General features: G+C 39.9%; 1 protein-coding gene across 1 annotated transcript in view; it reads right to left on the minus strand.

Moving 5' to 3' along the window:
* PHLPP1 (PH domain and leucine rich repeat protein phosphatase 1) overlaps positions 1-18,926 on the minus strand; it is a 140,241-nt gene that overhangs the window by 28,811 nt on the left and 92,504 nt on the right. Inside the window, exons 5-9 of the mRNA XM_052780670.1 lie at positions 8,347-8,493; positions 7,562-7,792; positions 5,337-5,539; positions 3,633-3,693; positions 1,630-1,725 (exon numbers count right to left, since the gene is read on the minus strand). Coding sequence (XP_052636630.1) covers positions 1,630-1,725; positions 3,633-3,693; positions 5,337-5,539; positions 7,562-7,792; positions 8,347-8,493 — 738 coding nt within the window. The remainder of the gene's footprint in view (positions 1-1,629; positions 1,726-3,632; positions 3,694-5,336; positions 5,540-7,561; positions 7,793-8,346; positions 8,494-18,926) is intronic.

The raw sequence follows: 18,926 nt of genomic DNA on the forward strand, positions 1-18,926 counted from the left end.
ACACACAGAATCAACTGTAGTTTGTTTAGATTAGGTACAACCTTCAGCCTTCTGGGAAACTGCTGGTCAGTCAAGGCTTGAACATTTGTGGTTAGAGTGGAGAGTATCCTCCTAGGAGAGTCCTGCCCACTCACCCCACAGGTTTTCAGAGTGCTGCTCTGTGTAGAAGGAAAAGCACACAACAGCGCGCATGAACACACTTAATGGGCACTAGAATTTACCTGACACTCAACATTAGGTCTATACGCCTGAGCTATTTGCATTTGAATCCAGACCCAAATTTTCCTGAAGTTCAACAGACGTTCAAAGCTTGTGTTTTGAACTGGGCCTTAAAACTGAGCTGACTTATTAGGAGCTACACTATCTAGACACATACTACAAAGAGAAGCTTTCCAAGATAAGCTATTTCCTGGGGTTAATGATAAGATGGCAGGAGAGACAAGTGGGATGTTGACTGTACCTAATTTCAGCTAATCATTAATCTCCCGAAGATATCCGGTATGCCTTGATAGTCCTTGCTGTTATGAAGTGCAAATGAAAGGCAAATGAACTTTTGCTCCCCCCACCTTCTGAGTAGGCACAGTTTCACTTTGTGTGAAAAAACAGAGGGATTAATAGTCTGCATGTTAGCCTGTTAGTTTCCTCAGTAAATCTCTTCACATCCTTTTCTGCTCCCATTTCTGAAATCTATTCTGTTCCCATTTCTGACACTAAAACTGCCAGTTTACACCATATGGCACACTCATCTGACCCAGACAAAACTATCCTTTTTGGTTTCTGATGCTCTTCTGTGCTGCACAGCTCCATAAGGAAAATATTTAATAGCTCATCATATACTAGTTGTCTATAATCTTCAATGGCTCTGCACATCCCCACGCAATTTCACCCTTTGTGCCTAGTATGTTCTCCCTCTTTCACAACATCTTTTCTGAAGTGTACAGAGCAGTGAAAACTAACAGTTCTCTTCCAGTGAAGTCAGGGACTTAAAAACTCTCAATACCAGCACCTGACCAGTATACTCACCTGGAACAGGTGTCTCTAGAAAAAAAACCTATAAGAGCCATTCATTATTTAAACTCAACTCCTATTTTCCTTTCCTGTTCACTTGCTTTCCTATCATTTGTATTTATCAATTTTAAGTTTAGACTCCTGTAAAAGAGATTATCTTTGTAGTGAAGGCGATTGCTCTACTTGCAGGAGTTTGCTTGCTTGATGAGGCTTTACCTTCTCCTATCAACCCTTTTTCAAACAGGTCTGTGAACTGGAGTCTCTAGGCACCACTGAAACTAAGTTACAAGCTCTGTATCTTTAAACTGTCATGCAAAGTTATGGCTGTTAATATTTAATATTCAGTATTAAAAATGAAGGGCTTTCCTGCCTGAAGAGCCACATGAACAGCTTCAAAACTTCTACCTGGAGTTCAAAGGCACTGCTTTCTCTGCATGAAAGTAAAAGAAGAAAGGCTGGGTGGAAGCTTGAGGCATGACGACACCCCACAAGGTAAAAATAAAATCAAACAAAAGATAAAACGGGCCTGACAGTCATAGGAACAAGCTAAACACTGAATCAGCAATTATTTCTGAATTGCTTATTCTGTTCCACATTGTGCAACTGGTCTGCAAGACTCACCGTGCAGGCAGCTCACGTATCTGATTGTGGCCAACATCCAACACTTCCAGTTTCCTGCTGTCACATACCCACTCAGGCAGGTTTTCCAGGTGGTTTCTATGAATAAAGAACACAAAGAGGTGTAACTAAACGATAATCGAGATGTAAAGGCTATTAGCAATACAGCCTCAAGAGAGATGCAGATACCTGCAGGAAATAAATCTGCTACATAATATGTTTCCTACGAGATTGTATCACCCCTCCTTCCCTAAGGGCACTACCAGTGCAGTAAGGTTCTGAGCGAGGGGACAAGAAAGCTAACAGCATTATTATCTCCCTAGATGTGCATCCACTAAGAAAATGGAAAAAGCTGCTTCCAAATTATTGGGGAAGAAATATTAAGAGTATCAGAGTATTGAGGATGAAGAAGTCTCTCCATGGAGAAGAAAACTTGTGAGATACTGCTCAGAAGATATTCACACCCTACACAGTTGAAACACACCTCTTCGATCCCCCATAAATTCAATCCTAAAACCCACTCTACCACTCTTCAGCTATCTCACTGAACAGAGCAAAACCTTTTTTCTTATGTATCTTTAAAGTCAAGCACTTTGCTTTTCTTGCATTTGTCTTCACAGAAACTAACCCTTCTAAACATTAAGTTCTTAGAGGTACGTTTTTCCAAATATTGCACTGAAAACATGCAGCTAGGCACAGTGGGGCAGCCATGTATCTTGCCTTAAAGAGAAAAATTAGCGGCACAAAATACATGGAGGAGATTGTGTGCATGTGCATTCGCATAATCACTACTTCAGATACACAGATGCAAAACTGGGCATCAAATAATGTTCAGGCACCCACAGACTTGAAGTTCAGGAATAAGAGCCTTACACAGCATGAACATAAATCAGTACTCATGCTTATTCATGTACCTGTATCCTATAGTTTATTCATGCAACAGCCTTTAACCAAAATATGCAATAGCAACCCATCCCCTCATCCTCACATAGCTTCCTTTTCAATATCAAACGGATTTCCCAAATTCCAAGCGAGCCAAGAAGCTAAAGACACTCTACCCATTTAGTTACAATGCCACCACTGAACTGAGGCACAAAAAGGGTTTTGTGATCAAAATCATGCATTCTGCACCAATTTCACTTACAGCTAAATGGAGAACACAGCTTTACAAAGAACGCTTTTCAATAAATCACACTTATTTAATCACACCTGTGTGTTACATTTAGGTGCACAATGCGAGTAACTCATGGTTGATGAAACTTTGAAGTTGATGGCCACTCGCCCAGGTTAACTCACTAATTGTTACGATCACCCTCAACAGCTTAAGAGTGCTTTAAGCAGGCTTTTTAATGAATGAGATTATCACTTCAACATGCAGATGAGTAATTCCTTAAATAAAACAGACATTAAGCACATGTATAAAGTGTTTTCCTGATTCAGTCCTTAAATTGTAAAACAAACTAAAACACCCCCATTTCCATTTCTTTCCTTATCCCACCTCCCTCGTTAAGGTGAGATTTAGAGATGCATACAAATGGCAACTGCAGACAGCCCTGCAGCAGCCAGGGCTGCGGAGAACAACGACGAGCTGCAGGAGCTGCTGAGTGAACTATCAAACTGTCACCTACGCTGGGCTTGTGACACAGACATCCAAAAAAGAACTTCTGTACATGTCTCTCACTGGTGTACGTTTGAATCATTGTGTTCTGTCTCTGTAAAATAGGAAATCTTTAAATCAGGGAAACCCTTTTCCTTTAACTATAAAGGTGCATTTTGCTTTTAGCACTAAAAAAAAATTTTTAAAAAAAGTAAATCTATAAAAATGAAACAGGGAACAACTGGCCAGTACAAAAAGGCCCATCCTCTACCTCTGAAAATCAATCTTCTTGTATCTCAAGGTCCAATTCCTGCCCCAACTCCCTCCTAGTAAAATACCAGTGAATGTCATTTTTCCATAAGCCTCATTGATGTATATTTTACAGGCCCAAGAGAAAACATACTCTTACCTAGAAATATCCATATAAGCCAGGCAATTAGGAACTGGATACACATCAAGGTGAACAAGTTCTAGGGGGAAAAATACATAAAACCAAAAGTGGTGACAAAGATTTGCATCTAAATGGCTGTTCCATAAGAGTTACTTTAAGCAGCTAACACCCAGAGATTTCAGAACAAGTCAGTAACTTAAGAAACTTCTGAGAATCTGGACCTTTGTGAAATGAGTTTTGTTTCTTTATTATGTGTGACTACATTTGCTATATTACGTTGTACTTGCTATGACAGACTGCATAACTGATCAGAGAGGACAAACTGGAGCATTTTAAAAGTTTCATGGCAAATTCTCATTTTTCCATTTTTGTCCCAGAGCTGTAACTTCACCTCCACCACCCTCTGCCCAGAATAGTCGGTCACAAACCTGCTCTACTTTTTGTCCACTGGTCACTAATGGTACAGGCACAGGAAGGGAGACTCCACACTCTGGAATAGCAAGCTACAGAATACCCCAGAGTCCCTCCAGGTCATGGCAAGATTCAGAGTATTTTTCAACACATTACATGAACCTTTCCATGTGCCTCTGGAGCTCCTGGTTGCAGGCAGCCTTACAGACCTTTCATAGCATCTCAGCTCCTGCTAGTAATGTTATATTTTGATTGCTTCAATAATATTTCACATCCTAAGGTTCTTAGGTAGCTAATGCTTAGCATTAAGGTTGAAACAAAACCAGCAGACGTTTACTTATGCCTACAGAAAATCCACTAAAGGGAAAGTGTAACAAGCATCACGGTTCCTTTGGAAGATGAGACTAAAACAAGGTGGCTGAGCTTGCAGAGAGACGACAGCCAGGAAGAACAGCAAGACCAAATAGGCAGTTGATTGCAAGATACGGGTTGACTTGAGTTCTCAGCTCACATTGCACAGCACATGCTCAGATTATGTTAACTTTTCTCAGCTACAAAGATCCTGGCATGAATACTTAATGAAGGCACAGGCTTGGATATCGTTAAGATGACAGCCTTTTAAAGGCAGTTCAGACTGTTCCATCAAATTCACAGTGCTCTGAGCTTGCCTTTTGTTTACTCCATACCAAACTACTCCAAACAATAAAAATGCTGGTGAAAACTGAGTATTTTAAGTAACAGCAGCTTCCAGAGACAGATCAAACAAATCCTATTCATGGAACACAGGAGTTATTCAACTGGAAAAGGCTGCATTATTTTTATTATCGAATACAAAAGAAGTTACATATTACACATTTCGTAGCTTTCTGGCCAGAGTAAGCAGCTAGAGGTAGCAGCAAAAACATACATTGTTTTAGTTTGTCTCACAAATGGCCACTTGTTCAAACTTTCTCAACTCTGTGGAGAAGCAATAAATTCCTTATTTGCCTTAGTAAAACAACACATTAATACAACCCAAAGAACTGACAACTTCAAGACCCCTCCCTGCTGACACAGAGAGGAATTTCAGCCCAAATTATAAGATTTTCACAGTTTTGAGACCTCCAAATCAGCGGCCCAGTGTTATTTGAAAGTCACTTCTGAAGCTCAGAACTGCCAGTAGCATGACACCACACATGTGAAACCCTTTTCTCCACGGGTCATGTCAAGAGCCTCCCGATTATGTGCAGTGCCCTCCACAAGCATCCCACAGACAGGTACGAAACCAGAAGTCAGATGACAACAGCACAGCTGCCCTGAAAATGCACTTACCATTCGAGGAAGCGTACAGCGCTTTGAGAAAATATCCACTGATTTTGAGGGTTACCAGTTGATTCCGTTCACAGTGTAACACTTCAACATTGTTAAAAACTGTTGCATCCAGCTCCCCAAGTTTGTTGTCTCTGAGATCCAGTTGGGTCACATGATGCAGAAAATCTATTTCATCACCCTCCAGTCTCCTAATTGAATTCAATCTTGCAGACAAAAAAGGAGATTAAGTGTAGTTACATGGCAGGCTCCTGCTGACAAACCAATGCTCACCCTACAATCAGCTGCACTGGATTAAATTAGCATGCCTCCAGGTTCTGATCAAGGTTGATTTTAAATATTTTCCCCTTTGTTATGGTATTTTAAAAGCAGGATGGAGCCGCTCTGTTGTTTTATCCATCATGACAAAGGAATGATGACACCAAGCTCCTTTCCAAACTACTTTGAAAACTACTGATAAAAAGCTCTGCAAGAAGGTTAAGTATGTGTCTATAAAGGTACGTATGTGTTATTGTGTCTATAAAAATAAAAGGTGATCTGGCTGTTATTTGTGCCCGATAGTTTGGAAAAGAACAAAACCTCTACAGTTCCTGGTGGCCTATCATGAGCATCTGCTGGAAAAGCCTGGCAGATAGGAGTAACCCGCGAGTCTCTTGCCTTACTGAAAGGCCAAATTGAGATTTATGAATTCCCATATATTTGCCTCTCGCATCACCATGTTCCACAGCAAGCAAATTCAGAGACCTGAAAATGGGTGTGGAAAGAAAACAAAGCAAAAACCCAAGACAAGTGGATCTGTCAGATAAAGAGAACAGGTTTTATCACATCTTCACTGCAGTGCATTGACACTGCCAATACTCAGCAACTTCCCCAGAAGTTACAACTGAATGAGATTATCTATAACCCAGCAATGTCTGAGACTGCAGAACACTCCAAAGAGTTCAGTTTCAAATTCCCTGCTCTGACCAGAACACTAAAATCAGTATAGTAACTTCTGCTGGCCCATTAAGCCTCCCTAGTGAGGACAAGGGCAAATACCTACAGTTCTGTTGCTGATGTTGCTTTCAAAGAGTTGACCTCTGTGTAACAGTTGTGTTTTCAGAGTAGCTACATTTTCCAGTTAAAAGAACATGGGTAATAGGTCCCCTCTAACACCACAGCCTACTTTTACTGTTTTCAATTTACAAGCAGGGCTTCCTTCTGATTTTACTTAAGCAAAGCACTTCACTGTGCAGCAAGTACAGTTTACAAACATGTTTGACATTTACAATTCCAGGTAGCGTGACAAAGAACCACTGTTCACTGCTCGGTGCAGAAAGGATGCAGCAGACAATGAGAGGGCTGGAACTGCACCACTGGAACTCATGGCCAGCTCAACCACAGCATCCCTACTCTGAGGCCAATTTATTTGCTTTTAACATACATACAAAGACACAGACATATTTTGACCCCACCATAAATGCTTCAGAACTCATCCATCTATTTTAGCTATTTTCTTAACTTATGCTGGCCCTTCCTTGATTGCAAAGTCTGACAGCTACACAGCAGTACGGTACACTAGGTTTTAGCTTGAATAGCTTAACTAAATGGTTCCAAAATTCATTGTTGTTTGGACCTCATGGTCCAGGCTCTGAAGTGAGCCTTGCCCAGCTGATTGCAGAAGATGGCTTCCCCAAAGACCATAAGAATAAAAAACCACCTCATACCAGAGCCATTTGTAATAAGGATCTGTTCGGACTCTGCTGAGGGCATCAATAAAATAATGTTACTCATGGTGGACCGGGTTTTTTAACATACCAAGAAGTATTAAAATACCTATTTTCATCCTTTCACCTTCACTGCCCTTCTCCATCTCACGCATCTGTAACATTTCAGACAGAAGCTTTTTGGGTCAGGGACTATCATTTATATTATACTAACACTGCAGCAACAAGAACTGCAGGAATCACCAGTGTCCCAGGCTGTTTTGTTTGATCTTTTGGTGTAAATATTAATTTCCCCCCAAACTCATTTTCCTATCTATTGATCCCCCTAAATGCTACCTCCTCCTCAAAGAAGAATGCTAAGTCACGGCAAGTGCTGTGAGTTACATAATACTACCAGAAACATGGTTCAATGGACTAATGCAAGAGATTCATACCCCGGGGGCTATTCTGACAGTCAAGGAGAAACCGTTTCAACACCAATAATTTAGACCCACTTGTTTTTAGCTTTTTCCAAATACCTACCTTAGATCCACATGTTTAATATGAGGCATCCTTTTTAACACCTGTAGGTTCAGGGTATCGATGCAGTTTCCTGACATACAGAGCTTATCCATGGCAGTCAGCTTCTCCAACACCCCCGGAATGTCGGTGAACTCATTGAAGGACAGACTCACATAGCTGAGCTGATGCATATGCTCCAATTCATCAGGAAGGGACTGGAGAAAGTTGCCGTCCAGCAAAAATGTCTGCAAGCTATTAAAAGCAGGGGAGGGGAAGGGAGAGTGAAGAAAGTGAGTGACTTGTTAAATCACATTTCCTCCCTATAAACACACAAATCTGCTGCAGTTACAGTGACACAAAATATACAAAAGGGCAGAAGAAAGAAAAATGTTACGGAATAACGCTTTAACATCTGCTACAGAAGGTATCGACCAAATAACTAAAAGCCTTGGCAACTATGAAATGCAGGCTGTATTAGACAGTTGTATCATATCTTCAAACATCTCCAGAACTGTGACTTGTGTGATGGTTGAAGCACATAAGCAAGGAGGTTTAAAGATTTTCTTCACCGTGAAGGTGACCCTTGTGTCAAATGCTGGGGACTGGCAGAGCTTCGAGACACAAAGTGTGCTTCCCCTCCATCCGCAGCTCACAACTGCTTCCATACAGATCTACAAGACAGTCTGCTCCGACAAAACCCTGTAAGTCTAAACTGTTTCTCATAGCAAAATTATGTACAGGGTCATCAAACTGCTTATTGCCTTTATTATCAGGCCGTGTACATTAAGTTTTAAGAAAGTACTTGCTTGTGCATCTCGCCTACAACTGCCGGAACACTTCTGAGGGCATTGCAGGACACATTGAGTTCAGTCAGGGTTGGGATACTGCAGACTGCCAGTGGGAAGTCTCCTAAATTATTATTGGAAAGATTAAGGCTCTTCAACTTGGTGAATCTACAATGAGATAAGAAAAAATAAAAATAAAAAAAATAAAGGTGACAAATAAGTGGAGCATAAACCACACCAAGTTGCCTTGCAATAATTAATACAAGGTAAGTTTGGTTATGTAAATACAAATTACATGCATTTTTAGTTTATGTACTCAGAACAACCAGGGAAGCTACTAGACACTCAAGTTCAACACCACTTGCAAGAGTTCACTCACACTAAGCTGGCATAGAGAAACAGGCCCCCCTGAACAACACGTTAATATATTTTCCTATAAGTGTAACAAAGAACAAAACCCTTGCCATTCTTACGACATCTGTTGTTTCTTCTGTGGCATCTATCCTGTAGTAAAGCATTGCTATTTTTCTGAACACATTTCTTGCTAGTAAGACCACCCTAGTGACACCAGTTACAAAGTGGAGGAAATTCTCAGCCTATTTGAACACTAAATTTTTGTGGTGCCACTCAGCTCCATCCATGTGAGCAGATACTGCCTTTCAACCAAAAATTCTCATTAGAATAGGTGGGTTTGTATACAACTAGGAAATGTACTGAATTAAAGCAGAATTTAGCAAGACTTTGTAGTGACAGAGGCAAATCCTTACACTCTCAATTAAGTACGATGTCAAAGCTCACATAGATTTAAAAATTTTGTCCTTGATGTGTCACGGAACTCTTAAGAGCCTCTTGGTTTATTACATCAGCCAATGAAGCAACTTGCATGTGCTTGCCTTATTAAAGATGACCAAGACCATTTGAACAAAAAACCCAAGAAAGGGACAATCCAATTAGCCAGCCTGAATGTTCAGCAATGTTATTATGGTTGCCTAACAACCACTGGGAGGTATGCCTAAAGGCAAGTAAAAGGATGAATGAAAAGATCTGTGTCAGATTCCGATAGATGGGAGGAAGTTTCTTTTCTGGCATGGTTTACACCAGGACATTTTATTTGGACTTCATTTTCCCTTCGTTAAGGCTCCAGTCCTTTATTTGTGCGAGCAGGCTTTTATATAACACGGCGATGGAAGCAAAACTGCACCTATGAATGCTGCTCTTCCACATGAAAGCCATCTCCAACAGCATGTGCCAGTGCATCCATAGCCTCTGCATCGGCCCAGCACATTCTTACCTCAAAGCACTTTGTCCTGCCCCGACCAGAAAATACGCACAGAAAATGCATCAAGCATTAAAACATTAAGAGTTTCAACACCAGAAGACTCTTAAAAATCCTTACCAGCTACTGCAGTCAACTGGTGCGCACCTTTACTATTGCCTAAATCAAACTCACGTCACTGACTAAAACTCAATGTGAAAATGTAAATAGCACCTTTGTATTGTATTCCAATGGGGGTCTGCCCCAAAAGACAGACCGTAAACACACTTAACGTTTACACAGGCTTGCAGCAAGCAAGGGAATGCTGTGCTCTCTATTGGTATTTTGGTGCAAAGATGACAGAAGAAAAAAAAAGGGAAAAATCATGGCCAGAGTTATCACAGATTTTGAACACCCTGTGCCATGCTGCAGGCAGAAGAAGTTTGGAACAGAGTTGGATGGAGACTAAATGAAATCTTGCAATCAAATTACTGCTGCAGGGGAAAAAATGCTACTGTGCAGAAACAATGACTAATGCATCTCTAGAGGGAGAACTGTAAAATAAAAAAGAGGCTAGGGTAAGCTAGCTGATGTTAATGAGGGCTGCTAGCCAGAAGAAAAATGCACATTTTAAACACTATACCTTCATATTCCTCTATTTTGAGAGAAAGGCCTTAAAAATCTTGAACCTAGAACTGAAATGCACAATCCTGCATTTATCTTGAAGATAACCGTAGACTTAAGGCCATGGATATACTGCCCTGAAATTTAGGGTGATTCTGTGGTGGAACAGCTGTCCCACATCTTCCTCAAAGTCAACTGCAAATACAAACAAGAATGCTCTAAGTGGTGGACTACAGGGCCTTTAGAAATTACATTTTTTTTCAGCATTTAGGTAAGTGCAAAAATAGTAGTAAGACAGGAAGATTAAACGAAATTAACTAAGCTGCTGGAGAAACATCAAAATATAACCATTCCAATTTTCAAGTCAACCATGAAAAAAGAATTAAACACATTTAATAATCAACACCAAGGCTACAGCCTTTACCTGTGCCACTCTGGAGTCTCAGAAGAGCAGTCTTGGGGCTTTTGCCCACTAATAAGTGAAAACTACAATCTACTAGAAGACCCCAAATACAATCTTGAGATAAAATTACAGAAGATCAAACTAATACACAGAGGAAAGAGGACTGGGGTGGGGGCAATGTGGGGGTATGTGGTGGTGGAAACTAAGAAATACATTAACTAACTCCAAAGCAGCATTCAGCTTCAAGGTTTCCTGCATACATTCTTGTGTATAATTGTCCTAGGTCAAAGACGAAAAGAAAAAAAATCACCACCACCCCTAAATGTATCTGGATTACATCTCTACTACCCTAATGTATGTTTTAATGTCTGTTACTAAGGACACAAACTGAACTGGTTAACAGGTCTATACAGTAAGTAAGGGAGAATGAGTAGTACATCTGGTACTGGATATACTTATACAGAAGCTGAAAATGCACATATAAGTGTATGTCAAATAATCCACAAAGTAGAGTTCATTGTTAAATCACATTTAAAGAAAAGCTGAAAGACAGACACCATAAGCTTAGTTAAAGTTAAGAGATTAATTTAAGACAACTGGCAGGAAAGATATATTTTCTTCCTCCTTTGTAAACATGTTAATTTACCAAATGCTAAAGTCGCATTTCTTCTCATGGAGCACTATCAAGTACAGAACATTACTAAGCCAAACTAGCAGGCATTTGCTCACAGTTAAGATCTAAGTCTACCTCTCGTCTTTGGCCACTCACCTCCCACGATCCACACTGCACTTCCATTGGGGAGAACTGCCATGCTGCACATTTAAAATGCTGAATTGTTTGGAGCACTTCTTCTATCTAGATAGACTTAGAGTCAGTAGCACCAGTATCATTTATAGCGTCAATATAAATAAAGTAGGAGAGAAGTATTTTACAGACTCAAGTTTTCTGTTGCTGCGGAGTTTGCACAGTGTTGGGCTTTAAATATAATTTACAGAGTAACATCTTTGCTGTTTTCTCACACCCAAATCTTTACTCCTACCAGAAGCAGGGGCACGCATCAATGCTGGCCCCATGGCATTGCTAGAAAGAAGAAAAGGCACAACATGTCTCGTCTGAGGCATGACAGTGTAACAACCTCATATCAAGTCCATACATATGCCTGCCTTCCTCCTCTCCCTCCTTCCCTGGTTCTAGACTTTGTTATCTGTTAAAAAAAAGTCAACCTGTAAAACAGCATTTCTCAACACACTTTGTTCAGTTAGCTTACCAAGCTTTCGATCGTAATGACCAATATATAAACACTCACTTCTCTGACCAAAAAGAGTCTTTAAGCTAGAGCAAAATGTTGACATGTCAACTCTTGGGTTTAAACATGCAATATGACTGAACACTAATTGCCATAATTGAGCCCAAAAATGCCCAGTTACTTAATCCTGAAGCTGCCACTTCAGGAGTGGTTTTAGCTTGACATACGGAAAATGAGGAGAGGGACTAACAAGAGAAGCTTGTATCACAGCAAAGCAATGAACTGACACACTAATTTCAAATTCAGATCTACCCAATGTGCACAGCAGAGGAATTTCCATTACACAGTACAGCATTTCGGTTCCACTATGTTTGAAGCAGGGGGAATAGTACATTTGAATTGGCCATTCACTGTCATTGAAATGCAGCCATAGCAGACGCATCTGACAAAACCAGTCTTGCCCTCCTCTTACCAAAAGCAATTAAAAAGCAGTATTTTACTGCACCCAAACCAGAAGACATGGCTTAATAAGAGACTCAGTTTAAGGAAAATAATCACTTTCCCAATACTATCTCCAGTATTTGGGCTGTCTCATGACTATGCTGTGGTTGCAGTTGAACATCGTTTCAAGCAGCAGCACAACTGTCCCTCAGCTTCAGCACCATTTCCGAGCAGATCGATGGCACTTGCCTAGCAGCACTGTGGCCCCAAGTGCTGGAACTGAACTACAACTTGCCACTTTCATGAACGCCTGCTACTTTGGCCACTAACTTAATCATTAAGAGAATTTCCATATAAACCTGACACACCAATTTCCTCCTTGGAAATAAAAGGTCCAATTTACTGCCTTTTTGCAGTTATGTCAGATTCCCCATCCATAGCCTTATTGCCTAAGGGAGCAGCTAGCCTAGTGCCAGAAATACTGTCATAGCGTTTCCCTTCCCAGAAAGGTGTCATTGTAAAAGCCTTAAATTAGACAATTAAAACAAACTATTCCAGCCCTCTTGCCCTGCTAATTTGTCGAGACAGCTGAATATAGGTTTCTGCAACAGCTAGGGAGATTCACTTGGATACTGCAAGTGAAGGTTTTGCCTAACTGAGGTCAGTATCAGCCCTCCCCAGCCTGGGCACAGTAGAGTTTTCAAGAGGTAACAGAGAGGAGAAAGGAGGAGCTCCACTGGTGTCTTCCACTCCATCTCTCTGGACAAGACTCCTGTTCATCCAGAAACCAGGTAGCTCATGTCACACCACACAAAAATAGATGGAGTAAAGTCATCTCAGGAAAGAGAAGCTCACTTAGTTTGAGGGCAAAGATTGATTCTGGTCAAGTCAGAAGAAACTTAAACAAATTCACCCATTAATTATAAATTTCTCCATTAGCTGAATGAATAAATGAAAACATAGTTTTATCTGAATTTTTATTTCCTTCCTCCTTTCTTAAACCCCGTGGGGGAAAAAGAATAAGAAAGAAAAAAAGCAGACTGATAGCTGCAATTTTGGTATCTTCACTACCCCTTATGCCAACACACCAGGAACAGTCATCCTGATATTTCTCCCCTCTACTCCCATTTAAAACAATAAAAGGCACAACAGCCCTGGCATACAGACTTGAGTCTATATGCCAAAATTAATTGGTAGATTGTATTAAAAAAAAAAAAAAAGAAAACAGACTGCACTGCACAAAAAGGATTAACCTTAAATCTAGGCAGTTATTTTTCAAAATGTACAAATAATCACAGATGTTAAGTCAAATTCAGACTACCTCCAAACTTAAGACAATAATAAAGCTTTTATTGTGTTACATAGTTGGTAAGAAGACCATAAAGACAAGAAAAACAAAAAGTATATTTTGTTAGTGGAAATAATCCGAGCCTACATTACTGTACTTGGCATACCTAGCGCACACTGCTTCATTAGGGGGGAAAGACTGTCCCCAGAGGAAGAACAAAATTCCTAGGAAAAAAGTTAAAATATATTCTCCTTCTCTATACTGGAAATATATATCTGAAATACAAAAGCATTATCTAGGGGTGGGCTTACAAACTGAAACCTATTTAAATACATGAAAAGAAAACCCTTATTTTGGAAGCCGTACCAGAAAGCAATAGACAAGTAAATTGGAGTAGGCAGATACACAACAACCAGATTCCATAAATATGTTCACTACTTTTTGAAGCATTACTTAGAAGAGATACTGCTGTACTTAGCCTAGTAGTTCCACTAAATGGAATCTTATTAATAACTGCAATTTCTACTTTTAGACTACAGTATTTTTTAAAATGCTATTTTATAGCATATTTCTTAGTGCCACCTGTTTTTCTACTGCTATTAAGGAGTTCACCATTCCTACTTAAACAATCCAAAAAATCCAATGTGTCTCAGGCATTAAACCAATTCTGCAATCCTCCCCACTTAGTCACTTGTAGTGACTTGATTTTGCAATTTATTTTTCTTTAATCAAATGTCACTGATTTTTGCGAAGTATTCACATGAGGGTACTTTCTTGAGTTCAGAAAGGTACAGGAGCTACATAGAACACAACCAGTCATGAAGATCTGGAAAGATGCACTAACAAAAGCAAACTCTTCCTTCAATGTCTTTACAAGCTGAGTAAAACAAAAGCAGTGAAGTTACATGAACATGTTCCAGGTGTTGTCTTTAGTAATATAAATAGCAAAAAATATTCCAAGGCTACAGGGCTGAGAAAACAAATGTAGCACCAGAATATAGCAAACACTGGTTGGAGTTTGTTACTTGTAGACCTCTGGTTGTCAGTATCATGCCAACTTCTTGCCCTACTGCTTAGATGGCTACGCTTCAGTCTTCAGCTTCCAGTGAAAGAGGAGAAACAAGTATAAAAGTAAGGTTCCCTGGCTCTGAGACCATCAGAGTGTGAGAGAAAGCTCCCAGCATCTTCCCACACCATGGAGCATGCAATAGCACTCCATTCCCTGCAGTAGCATACTCCCAATGTTAGCTGAATTCATTTAAATAACTTCAATAAACGTGTGCATTTAAAAGCAAATTCCTTTCCAGAAGAGCATCCTAAAAAACCCAAAACAAAACAAAACCCCCAAAACAAAACCCCGAACAAACAAAAAAAACCCCCAAACCAACACAACAAAACAAACAAACAAACAAAAACAAAAAAGGAGAAAGCTCACATCTTTTCCAGTGCATCTACTGGCAGTGCCCTGTGGGGCCTGGCAAGTGGGAAGATGTATGTTTGGCATGTCATTAATCCATCCAACTTTCTTCGCTAACCTCAGTTTCATACACTAAAAGCAATAATCATAAGGAGCACTTCAAGGCACTTTGAGACCAACCAAGTGGCAGGCTGGAGACCTTCTTCCCTGTTCCTCAATCTCTACGGACAAGCTAGGATCCAGCTACATCTCAGTCTAATTTCCAGCAAGCTTGTCTGCTGGGTTTACACCAGATAAAAACAGCTACCCTACAGTTTGAAGTAGCAAGGGATTTCAGAAACACTTGCATCAGCATCTCAGAGTCCTCTAGCCTTCTCATACCCTATAAACTCAACTTCAAGTTACTGCCACTAGCCCAGAAGAGTTTCAGCTGAGATGCCAGAGGGGACAGTTCATTTCTAGAGAGGCTCTGGGAAAGAAAAGATACCAACAGATCTTAAGATAAAAAACCATATAATCACTGTTAATAATTAACAACCACAATCAGAATAACAACTTGTTCTTCAGATAAAATTGGCAAGTATCATTTTGTTTATTGTTAAAACAAACTTTGTGGCTTATTATATCCCCTCTTTCTTTCTCCGTTTGGTTTTTTTTTTTTTAATCTGCAACAGGCTTATATTAAAAATCCACATACTGACAACTTACTTTTCAATATTAACAAGCAAACAGTATTCTTCATACCAACAGTTTTTTTCCAACAGCACTGACTGAAACAATTATGTAGAAAGTGTGCTTAGCCCAGTGAAGCAGAGCAACAGTAAATAAAGACTACCATTTGTTCATTTGCTTCAAACCTAGAGCAATAGTACTCTGCAAAACTAGTAAGCCTGAACTCTTTACATTTCAGAACAAGAGCTGTGAAGTTGCATTGTAGATAAGGGGCAAGTGAGGTTTCAGAACACAGTGTACATATAAATCTCAACTTTATGGTTAAAAAAAAAAAATAATCCACCAACCAACTTTAAAAGAGTGTAAGCAATAAAATTTGTGACAACTTAAGGCAACAGAATGTCTTCAGTCACTCCATTTGCAGTATACAGGAGCTAAAATACCAAGGGCTTTAAGGCAAATTCTGACTCAATGGGGATATTATCACAAGACATGACAGACGCTTCTAATACTGCAACAGGTGGGCAATCTTTCAACTGGGCAATCTCCTCTCTCCCCCAAAAGAAAAACACCGTTTCCTATCATTTTAAAACAGCTACTGTGATGGAGAACAAGTACCAACATTTGCTGTGTTTTTTTCAACACAGATGACTTTTCAGACTGCCTACTTTCATACGTAGTATGAAATATGTATTCCCTGGTAAGTAGGAAAAAAAATACAGGTAGCTGTACATACTTTTCAACATTCACAGTTCAGTTACAGAAGTTCACAGCTGAAGGGTATCTACAGCAACAGAACTTAAAGTTTGAGTGGACAGTAAAGCAAGTGAAAGTGTAGCTATTGGGAAAAAAAGTGCATCTACACCTCTGTAAACCTTCACGTGGTACCAGCAATTTAGGTCCCGAGATGGAGATTTTTCACTTATGCCACATAGTGAGCAGGACTAAATATTTGATTCAGAAATGCAATAAATTACCTTATTTTAACAATTGAAAGAAGTAACAGCATAAGCAAAAGTAGGAATTCTTGAGTTATTCCCAGTCCATTCCTGACTGTACCTGCCAAGTCAGTGCATATGTCAGCATCTCATTACTTTGACCCAGCTGCTTGTCAGTCTACTCAGAGGGTAGCTGAAAAGTAGGTATTTTCTTCTGTCTTTGACATACCTCTTGTTTTGAAATCCAACATTCATGAGCATTTGTTAAACTACCACCTAAAGCGATTTATTAAGAAGAACAACTAGCACTAAGAGCTGCTTACAGCAAGACAAATTTTCCTAGACTGCCTTGCTAACCAGATTTTAATCGAAAATTGTACCAGGAAGGGTAGGTATATAAATGCCAATGCATTTTGTTCACAACATCCAAGCACATAGTTATTTTGGAGCCTTAAATACTTCTGGGCTTGATTCACTGGTGCTGTTCCCTGTGTGCGGCTGCAATTTAGCAATTGAGAATTTGGTATAAAAGCCAACAGTACCAAACCAGAACAGCAGAGATTTTGTACTTGCTTTGCAGTGGTTTGAAAGAACATGGGCAAACAAAAAAAGACTTTTGGTTTATCCAGTGAAGTTTTACCTCATGTAACCCCCAAAAGATCTGAAAATGGTTTTATGAAATTGCATTAAAAAAAGAAAAAAAAAAAAAGTCAGACAAATAACAACTTGTGTTCCCAGGAATGACTGAGCTTCCCTTACTTTGCACATGCTTTCAAACTGGTATTCACTAATAATTTTGAAAAAATACAGTGTTCCCCTCTTGCTACATTTTTGTGTATTTACTCACTACAGAAGAGCAGACTTACAGTAGCAGTTGAGCTGGCTCAAAGCTTTTTGGCAGCACAAGTAAAACTCAAGTTTTCTCACCCTAAGGGGAGCAGCCAGCACTATGTTTCTTAGGGGAGGAAGGAGCATGGCTTGGGACAGCACTCCAGGGCCAGGCTCGTGCTTTTGCTGTGTTGGGAGGCACAAGATAACTGATGGAGCACTGCTCTTCCGAGCCCTCAGCGGGAACTACCACCTCACACAGCCCTTTCCACTGGCACAGCAATGGGAACAGCAGCAGGAGCTTCCAGCTACTCACTGCTTGGGCGATGCCACCTGTGCTGGGTTAACACAAGGCTGGAGGACATCAGCAGTGGCAAAGGCAAGATCAGTGCCAAGGGGCAGTTCACGAGGCACTGGCTATGATCCACTGAAATGTGTAAGCTTCCTAATCATTAATTTTTTTGCTCCAGAAGTTCACAGACCTTCCCCCAGGCCTTCCTGACAAGCTCAAAGCAATGGAAGCAGGGCAGACTATTACTCACTGACAGAATAGGACCAGCTCTCAGAAAAACAAAACAATGTTTTGCACCACCTCGGGTATATGCCACTTTTCCAGATTTTCCTAATGCAGAATCTCAGAAAACAGGAGAGTTTTCTTTGGTCACCTGAACTCTTTCACTCTTACACATTCAGGCTCACATTAGCGAGAAAAATTTTAACAGTTGATTAACTTTCAGCAAGACTCTTCAGCTGTTCCTACAATTGCAGTACCAAGAGAACATTAAACAGACACTGAATATTGCCCGTCACATTATTTATAAATGCTTTCTAATCCCAAACAGAATTAGCTGTATGTACATGGACAAAATACAATCAAGTATTTCCTGTACACTTTCTGATATTTAAAAAGGAAAAATGATAAAAAAATCATTAAAATAAAGACATTCGTTATTTGTCCACATTCATCACCTAACTTACGCTAAAATTCCACTTGCTATCTGGAGAACTATACTGACATTCACAGAACATTTAATCCAGTATTCCTCTCCAGACTGTGTTCATAAGCTCTTGGAATCACTGCCTGCTTTGTTTGTGAAGTAGACCTGCTGGGTTCATTCATCTTCCATTATGCCAAATTTTTTGTTTTTCCAGGACAAAATTGGAATTATATAAAAATACAACAGCCCGCATAATCCATTTTGTATTTTTCGATTGTTTTTCAAAGAGGAATAGATTTAGAAATGTGGTTTAAAACATTTTGTTTGAACAGGACCATCCACAAATACAATCCTGAGGTACTCTGCAATTCAGTTACCACTGAAATTAAAATCACAGTTTTATATTCAGTATGGAAGCATTCATCTTTCTGAATACAGAAAGCCCACTGATTCCACAAGACACATACATTAAATCATTCAGATCACCGATCGTGCTGCTGTCTACCCATTTGTTATATTCTTGGATGAGCTGCAGTGGAAAGAACAACTG

The sequence above is a fragment of the Harpia harpyja genome, chromosome 1, assembly GCF_026419915.1.
Source record: "Harpia harpyja isolate bHarHar1 chromosome 1, bHarHar1 primary haplotype, whole genome shotgun sequence".
In the NCBI taxonomy this organism is placed as follows: domain Eukaryota; kingdom Metazoa; phylum Chordata; class Aves; order Accipitriformes; family Accipitridae; genus Harpia; species Harpia harpyja.